This window comes from Pagrus pagrus (assembly GCF_965226575.1).
Source record: "Pagrus pagrus genome assembly, chromosome: 11".
In the NCBI taxonomy this organism is placed as follows: Eukaryota; Metazoa; Chordata; class Actinopteri; order Spariformes; family Sparidae; genus Pagrus; species Pagrus pagrus.
In genome coordinates, this window is record NC_140195.1 from 30,133,060 (window position 1) to 30,143,773 (window position 10,714).

Below are 10,714 nucleotides of genomic sequence, written 5' to 3' on the forward strand. Positions count from 1 at the left end.
TACATGTGTGTGTGTGTGTGTGTGTGTGTGTGTGTGTCTGTGTGTGTGTGTATATATATATATATATATATATATATATATATATATATATATATATACACACACACACATATATATACATATATATGGAGGACTAAAGAACCTGAACTAAAGTGTAGAGTGGTTGCAACAAAGTGATACATATATCCAAGCTCCAAAGGCCAAAACTTCAACTATATAACTTAAAGGATTACAGCTTTAGGATTTTGCAAGGTCCCGTGAATTTATTAGAAGCTTTGACATGAATTTTTTGTAAAAATATATCAAATGAACTGAGAAAAGTTGTGAATTATGGGCAAGGTTAGACCAAAGCAAAAGCATATCACTGCAACTAACTTACAGGGAAAGTAAACCACCATCAGCCAACAGCATCCAACAGTGAACAACATAGAAAGAAAAAGCTTTCACTTCAAATGGTGAACAGTGGAAATGTTGCTTTTATATGAATGGTCATGGTGAAAACATTAGTGTCCATCCCCAGACGTTGAACACCCACAGCCAGAAAATGTAGCCAGTCATTTTTGAGATATCTTGTTTTTGTGGAACATTTTCTCAACTGAGTGATCGACCCAACAACATCAATGCTATGTTACTAAAAACATAGCAAGTAATAATAGAACCCCATCCAAACACTATACACTCAGTTTTGCTGTCTACAGCTCACAAAATATGTGTTCAAATTATTCATTTTAACCAGGGGATTTTAGTGCCCAAATAAAATATACGTATTGAATTAGTAGTAACAAACATGACTGAAATAGACAAATAATTTAATAACTCCTCAGGAATAACATTTTCACAAAAATAAAACAGAAGTGCTTTTGAGTGACTAATTAAAAATCTCAGATTAAATGCTTTTACAATATTTCCACAATGTCTTAATCCCCACTCAGCATGTCACATCATAATAAAAAACTCTATTTTTTTCTCTTGCTAATCCCCATTTTCAGACAATCACATCAGTCAAATCTCCTCGTTATCTCCTCTCGTCTTTAAAACCACAGTAGGGGCGAGACCGCCAATTAACTAAGGTAAGGAAAGTTCACTCTTGAATTCAGGATCAATATGTGTGACATATTAATCTTAACTCAATATCCACTTTAAAGTTATTCAGAATTTTCAAGTGCATGTCATGATATATACTAAAGCAAATTCACTTTCTAACTAAATTTGTTAGAATCGTTGAGTTTGAAATATTTGTAATCTCAACTCATGCTGTTTCTCATCAGTTCTAACGCTGCTTCTTTCTCTCTCAGAAGCTCTTTGAGTCTTTTGATCTGTTCATGTTGGCTTAGTTCATCAGAGTCCATGGACATTGTGGATAAACTGTCACTGGCTGGACCCTCACACATCTTACTGTTCTGCCTGTTCTTGGCTGTTAAAAAGCTGATTCCTCCAGATGTTTTAAAAGCTTTTCTCACAGCCTTTGTTCTTCCACCTTTTTTACTCATCTGCTCTGTCTTACATGACCAGTTCTCTGTCTCTACTGACTTTGGACTGGACTTCATTGCAGGAACTTCAGTACCAGGGATGCAACATGGGCAAAATGTACGCTTTCTTGTTCTTCCCACCCTCCTCGTGTTTGTATTCAGATCCACACAGTCCTGCGAATTCAGAATGTCATTTTCCTCTGTGCTGAGGATGTCCTCATCTATGGGTTCCACATAGCCAATCACTGGCTCAGCTTCAACATCACATGATGTGCCCCTGAGTGAACTTTGATCTGAATGGTACTTAAAGGCAGAGAGAGGTTTTGTGTTCAGTAGTTTCCCTTGTTTGACATTGATGAGACTGCTGTCGCTGTCAGTGTCTTGAGGACTGTTAAGGTTCTGTAAAGAAGGTTCTTTCTCTTTCAGCCCTCTCATTGGGTCATGATGATCCTCCACTGTCCAGATGAACCCATTTGAGGCCTCATCAATCCTCTGCAGGCAGATTTTCACATCGGCTGTTATCCTAAACATCTGTCTCAACGTATGGTCGGCCAGTTGACAGGATTTTGGTGCCGGTGAAGATGTCGAACTTGTTGCATGATACATAGAGCTCTGCAAGTAGAAGAAACAACACTATTTAAAATACAAACAATAGATAAACAAGACTACCAGTCCACAGCCTGCTAAAACACACATTGCTTATGAGAGGACTACACTCACTAGTAACGCTTTTCCACCAACATTTGCGGGTCTACACAGGTTTTTTTTAACAGGGGTACACCCGCTAAAATTTGTCTATTGACCCCATTGGCAAATAAACAGTAGGCCTTGAAGGCTGTGCTGTTACAGTGGAATAAAATGCTGAACTGGTGAAGTCAGTTTTAACATGGGAGCTCAGGTGTCAAGAATGTAAGTAGCTGCTTTTAAGAGCAATTTATTGTAAACTATCCTTCAGGGTAAATCTTCTTTGTTGTCACATTTCTCAGAATTGCATGCCTTAATTCAGCTGAACACAAAAAACACCACTCTAGCAGGGTCATTCCATACCAACTCACCTAGGGCCACCCAGTTCATGTCATGGATTTTCTTGGAAAAATTCATGTTGAAACGACTATTAAATTCATGGTACCTTGCAAAATCCTATAGCTGTGCTCCAAATACATTTTATGTCATGTTATACATTTTTGAAGCTTGGCCCACTGAGCTAAATGTCAGCATTTTGTGGTTGTTTGTAATGTGTTCCAAGCTTGTACTGTGTTACTGTGTGCTAACGTGAACCCTGATCTGGAGAAGATTTGTACCCAGGGCACCTCTGCAGCACTGACACACATTTGACCTGTATCAATAAATGGCAGCTTCTTTAAATGAAGATTAATTATGCAGCCCTAATGGAAGTTTAATGTGACTATATTTGTGATGCCAGATTTTTACCTGTTGAAATGATAAAAGTTAGCATGTAGCGGTCTAACAATCTTGTGTGATGACGTGCTGGATACTGCTCCACAGTAACTGTGCAGTTAAATGTGTTAGAATATCTTAGTGTCCTGTTGTTACACAATTCCCTGCTTGAAAACACTACAGAGTAGTCAAAAGTAACAAATGACGCCCTCACCTCAATTTTGTGAGTGTCCTTCTTTATTAGAGAGCATACTCTGCTGCTGCCATCAGAGGGGCTGGGGTCTGCTGGACTTTCGGTTTCTACATCCATGCTCTCCAACTGTTGGGTGGCGATGCTCTGCTGACAGTTGATGTTTGAGTCTTCATTATCATGCATGTTCACCACTGCTGAACCACAAACATGTGTCAAATTATTGACAGGTTTCCTTCCTCCAAGAGCACAGATTTCATCTCTGCCATCACTGCCTGTTGGACCATCCAGGCACTTTTGCTCTGTCACACTGCTTGAGCTGTGTGTGCCCATCTGGTCTGTTTCCTTTAGTATCAAATCCTGTGCTGACCCAGACTCAGATTTGGGTGGGATATATGACACAAATATTACATTGTCTTCGTCCCAATGGGTGACTGCTGCTCGTTGGGACGAGTCACCTTGGTCATCATCACAAAGGTCAATCACCTCATCTGACTCATCTGGGATGATAATACTGAGGTGCTGTCTTGTTTCAGTTGCAGCTGACTCCAGTGATGGTTGGGATGATGGTACCTCCATTTTGTTGAATTCATAACTCTTTGTTACTGCGGCTGGTAATTCACCTTTTCCCACTTCAGCTGGTAGGCTGTCCTTTTTGACTACAAAAAACACCTTCCCATTGCACATGAATGTAACCTTTTCCTGTACTGCACATTTTCCCTGATTCAACTGAGAAAATGGTTTTGTACTGATCTCTTCTTGTACTGCACATTTTCCCTGATTCAACTGAGAAAATGGTTTTGTACTGATCTCTTCTTGTACTGCACATTTTCCCTGACTCAACTGAGAAAATGGTTTTGTACTGACCTTTTCTTGTACTGCACATTTTCCCCGACTCAACTGAGAAAATGGTTTTGTACCGACATCATGGTGTTGCTTACTAGCTTTTTCTCTCTCTGCCACAGCCGAAAGAATCTCTGAAGTAACAGAAGGAGAATGAAGAGGATTGAGAGTTGGAGCCGTTGAGCTTTCCTCTTCTTCAACCATCCACTTTATGGGGCTGTTGGGCCTTTGTGAAACAGCTGGAATCAATTTTAAATGTTTTTTTGATCCTTTTGAGGGGGATCCGCATGAAGTTTTATTTGATGTCTTGGAAAGCAGACTGAGTGAGTGACATGCAGAAACACCTTGATTCACAGTTGTGATGGGTGACATGGAGACCACACTGGGTACGCTTGAACCTGGAGAGGAGCCGGCGGATGAAATAAAAATCTGTTTCTTAATGCCCGATGTTGGGATTTTTCTGATTTTTCTTTCTGCACAAGGGGGAATCTGAAGGCACTGGCCTCTGGGGAGTGCTGGAGATTGCACCGTCACTGAGTGCTGACCTGGAAGTTTTCCTGACGTCTCACAGTTTGCAGTTGCAGGTGATGCCATTTGAAGTACTTTGGCCATTAATTTCACAGTCTGTTGCTGCAGGGAATGCTTGTTTATTGAATTACTAGGATCCAAACATACTTGATTAGGCAAAGCATTCACGAGGGAAACCTGCTTTCTGACAACTTGCTGAGTGGCAGAAGGATTCAAAACTGCCTTTCTAACCACCTGAACAGGAGATGAGGGAATACTTATGGTTATGGCTTTCTGTGGTGTAGGACTGGTTTTGGGTTTGCTTATTTGAGTTCGGAAAAAATGTCCATTGACCATTTGTACAGGAATCAGCTTCATGATGTTCTTTCCATCAGCTCCAATAGCAGGTATTGCCTGGTAGAAGACACCGGTCCCACTGAGAAAGAAAAACAACAGAGCACAGACACGTTAGTCACTAAAAGTAAAGACATGTTACAATTTTAGGGGTAATTTATAATTATTGATTTCCCATTGAAGTTTACCGTTTTGGTGGATTGATGTCATTTTAGACAATAAAGTTTACTGATTCGATTCGATTCTAATTCTTAGGTGTCCGATTTGGTTCAGAATCAATTTTTGACTCAAAGCGATTCTCAATTCAAAATCGATTAGTCACTTGGTTAACAGTAATTCATCGATGGTACTGCAGGGCTCAAGACAAGCGCATCATTAGTTAAAGACACATCTTCAAGCAGGTTGCCCAGTTGTGGTGGAAATGCAAATCCCTGCCACGTCGAGTCAAACCTTGTAGAGCCAGGCTAGCAGTCGTACATGGAAAAATGCCATTACACAGTTTCCTTATGGAAAACCTTTCCAGCATAATCAACCATGTGTATGCATGTGTGAAGGTTTGAACTACATTGGAATTTTTTCTGAAAGTAAGAAGATGAAGATTCAAACCCCTGACCTCGTGATCATGAGCCATGTGTTTTACGCATTCTGCCACCGAGCAGCAGACGAAACTACAGCTAATCAATCATACAGTCAAACAGGTGTACGCATATGTGAAGTCAGTAAATACACAGGAACATTATCCTGAGGTGAAAAAGGTGGAAAATGACCACGGCTTCACAAAACATGTGCTTTATTCACTCTGCCACGTAGCAGTAGGTGTAATCAAAGTTAGCTGAGCTTCTAAAATAGGGCTGCACTACTCCTAATAGTAATACTGCATATCTCCACCAAACAAGTTTAAGACAGTTCTTGTACAAGCTGTAATAACAGTAGCAGTAGTTAAGCAATGGCTGTAGCAGTAGTAGTAGTATAAAGACTGAAGTAGTAGTAGTAGTAGTAGTAGTAGTAGTATAAAGACTGTAGTAGCAGTAGTAGTAGTAGTAGTAGTATTATAAAGACTGTAGTAGTAGTAGTAGTAGTAGTATAAAGACTGTAGTAGTAGTATTATAAAGACTGTAGTAGTAGTAGTATAAAGACTGTAGTAGCAGTAGTATAAAGACTGTAGTGGCAGTAGTAGTAGTAGTATAAAGACTGTAGTAGTAGTAGTATAAAGACTGTAGTAGTAGTCGTAGTAGTAGTATTATAAGACTGTAGTAGTAGTAGTCGTAGTAGTAGTATTATAAGACTGTAGTAGTAGTAGTATAAAGACTGTAGTAGTAGTCGTAGTAGTAGTATTATAAGACTGTAGTAGTAGTAGTATAAAGACTGTAGTAGCAGAAGTAGTAGTATTAGTAGTAGTAGTAGTAGTAGTAGTATAAAGACTTTAGTAGTAGTAATAGTAGTATAAAGACTGTGGTAGTAGTAGTAGTAGTAGCAGTAGTATAAAGAATGTAGTAGTAGTAGTAGTAGTAGTAGTAGTATAAACACTGTAGCAGTAGTAGTAGTAGTAGCAGTAGTAGTAGTATAAAGACTGCAGTAGTAGTAGTAGTATTACTAGTAGTATAAAGACTGTAGTAGTAGCAATAGTATAAAGACTGTAGTAGTAGTATAAAGACTGTAGCAGTAGTAGTAGTAGTAGTAGTAGTAGCAGTAGTAGTATTAAGACTGAAGTAGTACTAGTAGTAGTAGTACTAGTAGTATAGAGACTGTAGTAGTAGTAGCAATAGTGTAAAGACTGTAGTAGTAGTAGCAGCAGTAGTAGTAGTATAAAGACTGTAGTTGTAGTAGTAGTAGTAGTAGTATGAAGACTGTAGTAGTAGTATGAAGACTGTAGTAGTAGTAGTAGTAGTAGTAGTATAAAGACTGTAGTAGTAGTAGCAGCAGTTTAAAGACTGTAGTAGTAGTACTAGTAGTATAAAGACTGTAGTAGCAGTAGTAGTAGCAATAGTATAAAGACTGTAGTAGTAGTATAAAGACTGTAGCAGTAGTAGTAGTAGTGGTTGCAGTAGTAGTAGTACTATTAAGACTGAAGTAGTAGTAGTAGTAGTACTAGTAGTATAGAGACTGTAGTAGTAGTAGTAGCAATAGTGTAAAGACTGTAGTAGTAGTAGCAGCAGTAGTAGTACTATTAAGACTGAAGTAGTAGTAGTAGTAGTACTAGTAGTATAGAGACTGTAGTAGTAGCAATAGTGTAATGACTGTAGTAGTAGTAGCAGCAGTAGTAGTAGTATAAAGACTGTAGTAGTAGTAGTAGTAGTAGTAGTAGTAGCAGCAGTAGTAGTAGTATAAAGACTGTAGTAGTAGTAGTAGCAGCAGTAGTAGTAGTATGAAGACTGTAGTAGTAGTAGTAGTAGTAGTAGTATAAAGACTGTAGTAGTAGCAGTAGCATAAAGACTGTGGTAGTAGTAGTAGTAGTAGTATAAAGACTGTAGTAGTAGTAGTAGTAGTATAAAGACTGTAGTAGTAGCAGTAGCATAAAGACTGTGGTAGTAGTAGTAGTAGTAGTAGTAGTATAAAGACTGTAGTAGTAGTAGTAGTAGTAGTAGTATAAAGACTGTAGTAGTAGCAGTAGCATAAAGACTGTGGTAGTAGTAGTAGTAGTAGTATAAAGACTGTAGTAGTAGTAGTAGTAGTAATATAAAGACTGTAGTAGTAGTAGTAGCAGCAGCAGCAGCAGTAGTAGTAGCAGTACTAGAAGCAGCAGCTAATCATATCAATTATGATCAGACGTTATTGTCAGAAGTACTGTATGTATTTTTATCAAAATGTATAGTAACTATTGGTATTACACTAGTTGCCACGATAATAGGACCTTTTTTAAAAAATTATGATCCATGATTTTAATTAAAAATTAAGTTTCAAATTAAGTTTCAAATATAAATGTTTTTATACCCTTATTCGTGATGCTGGCCTGACTCCCGTCAGTTTTTAAACCACAGAACATAAAACAACTGAATTTGGACCAGGAATAACACCAGCACTATCTCTCTACAGGTTTCCCAATTGCTTAACATTCATTCAATTTTCGATTAACATTATGACATTTGTCAGATGTATTTTAATTCCGAGTAACTGTAACGTACCTGTGAACTGCATCCATTTCTTTAACTGCTGGACACTTCGCTCATGAAATCACGTGAAACTTGTAAATGTCTACAGCCGGTCGTTTACAGTAGCGAAAACATCAACTTTGACGAAACAGGGTACAGAATCAATCCTGGAGCATGCTAACGTTATCTATGTTTACATTGAAGCAATGGCCATGAAGTTACTGGTATCTGAATGTAACGTTACGCTAGTTATTTTGTCGTTGTTTTCGCCCTTAACGTACAAGGGGACGCTGCCTCGCCATGGTCAATCATCGACAGGGCAAACCACCGTTTTCATAAGCGTTATACTAAACAAAATCTTCACTCCACATTGTTTCTTCTGAGCTTCACTTCTCGGCTTCCGTTCATGCGTCGCATCTGTTACAACAAACTTCCGGTCTGTTACATGGGTTGTATTCAATGCAGCAAATCATTTCAGCTTTGTTTTGATGTTACGTTTCGCTGTCAAGCCGTGGTTTATAAGCAAATACTCTTGTTTAGATTAAATATAATCACCCTGTGTTTTTGCGGATGTCTTTTCCACCTAACGCAATAAGTAACACGTAGAGTAGTGTTACCAAAACACGGCAGCTTTTGAACATTTTTTTCTACTGACATCCGCTCTAACAGGTTCCGGTTCCGCTCTTCCGCTCTGTGAAATATTTGTGCGGTCCTTTGGCAGGCCTCCGGGAAGAGCGCCAGGTTTTGAGGCCAGTTTTCGTAGTGGCCAGACCCTGTAATTACATCGTCACGTGATGCACTGGGCCCCAGAAAGATTTTTTTCCCATAAGCTAACACGGTAAAAGAAGCGTCTGTAAAATGGTGGATAATGGTTTTTTTGCCTCACAACCCCCGCGAATTGACTTGTTTCACTGTCATAATGTCCAATAAAACTGGAAAGTCTGTTCTAGTCTACTCTATTTTAGAGTAGCCGGGCGCTAAAGCTAAAGCTGGAAGTTAGCCAGCTCAGTCGGCGGAAGTCTCTAGTGCGCATGCTCTATGGGCCCTACAACACGGAAGATCCGGGGGTTTTTTTTTTCCTTTCAAAGTAACTTTATTCAAGTTCTCACAAATTACAAAAATAACATCAACAAATCAAATAACAGCAATAACCCTGTACAACAACAATAACAATTCCTTATTCAGACAACAGACAAGCAATATAACACCGAGTTATGTAAAGAAGAAGGGTAGAAAAATAAAAATTAACTACTACTGAGCAGCTTTCAATGAATGAATGAATGGGGCTTTGCCCCCACGCCTGTGTCCAGATTAAATATAACATTCTTGGTCCTTCGTTCATATGGTACCACTGAGACAGACAAATGTCTCTAAATGATCACTTTGAATGCCTGGCTGTCATAAGTAGTACCAGACACACGTTTGGAGCAATTAGTCTCAAAATGTATGCTTTTAAGTGTATTTGAAACCATATAGGCAAAGCAGGGCAGAGTGGAAAGAGCATGATCAATAGCCCACTTAAATGTCCCTCTTTCGGAATCAGAATCAGAAATACTTTATTGATCCCCGAGGGGAAATTGCTCGTGTTACAGCTGCTCCCATTCAAAAGTCTGAGAAAATATGCAGAAAAATAAAAACTATATATAAGGAAGAATAATAAAATAGAATATGAGAAATATACATTCTACTAGATATCTATATCTATCTATCTATCTATCTATCTATCTATCTATCTATCTATCTATCTCTCTCTCTCTATATATATATATATATATATATATATATATATATATATATATATATATATATATATATACAGTTGCAATCAAAACTATTCAACCCCCATTGCATTTTAGGTTTATTGGCAAAATTTAAAATCTTTCAGGTGTTTGCGATAAACAAATTACACAAGAACAGTTTAAATAGTTAAATAAAATATTATTAAAATATTAAATTATATATTATATTACAAGGATTTTATCCAAATTCAACACTAAATCCTACTTCCAATGACTACTGTAGTCTCAGAAATATTCAACCCCCTGAATAGAATTCCTCATAAGAGAACACATTTGCAAATCAGGTGTGGTCTCAAGCACACCTCAAATACCTGGACTGTTGACGGTAACGTTTCATTTCATGTTAGAAATATGGCTAGGTCAAGAGAATTGTCCAAAGCGTTCAGAGAAGAGATCATTACCTTGCACAAACAAGGAAAAGGATACAAAAAGATAGCAAAGGCACTGAATGTTCCTAGAGATACAGTTGGAAGCATAGTTCGCAAGTTTAAAGTAAAGGGATAGTGGCTACACTACCTGGACGTGGCAGAAAGAGGAAGCTATCAACGGCTGCCACCAGAGTCCTGAGGAGGCAGGTGGTCAAAAACCCTCGACTGACTGCAAAACACCTGCAACAAGACTTGGTGGCAGCAGGCACTGAGGTTTCAGTTTCCACAGTAAGGCACATACTAAACACTGAAAGGCTCCATGCCCAAACTCCAAGACGTACACCACTACTGACCCAAAAGCACAAGAAAAGTCGGCTCCAATTTGCTCAAAACTATATAAATAAGCCAAAGAGGTTTTGGGATTCTGTTCTGTGGAGTGATAAAACAAAACTGGAACTTTTCGGGCCTATGGATCAGCGGTATGTCTGGAGGAGGAAGAATGAAGCATATGCTGAAAAGAACACCCTGCCTACAGTGAAGCATGGCGGTGGCTCAGTGCTGCTCTGGGGCTGCTTCGCTTCCTCTGGCACTGGAAACCTGCAGCGTGTGGAGGACAAGATGGGTTCAATCAAGTATCAGGAAATCCTGGGAGAAAATGTCATGCCGTCTGTCAGGAAGCGGAAGCTTGGGTGTCATT

General features: G+C 38.8%; 1 protein-coding gene across 1 annotated transcript; it reads right to left on the reverse strand.

Moving 5' to 3' along the window:
* Window positions 1-458: 458 nt before the first annotated feature.
* lrif1 (ligand dependent nuclear receptor interacting factor 1) lies at window positions 459-8,840 on the reverse strand. The gene is made up of 3 exons (XM_084366758.1): window positions 7,884-8,840; window positions 3,082-4,843; window positions 459-2,081 (listed from the first exon to the last, which is right to left on the reverse strand). The coding sequence occupies exons 1-3, from the start codon at window positions 7,898-7,900 to the stop codon at window positions 1,245-1,247; spliced, it is 2,616 nt and encodes an 871-aa protein (XP_084222884.1). The 5' UTR covers window positions 7,901-8,840; the 3' UTR covers window positions 459-1,244.
* Between the last annotated feature and the right edge of the window lie 1,874 nt (window positions 8,841-10,714).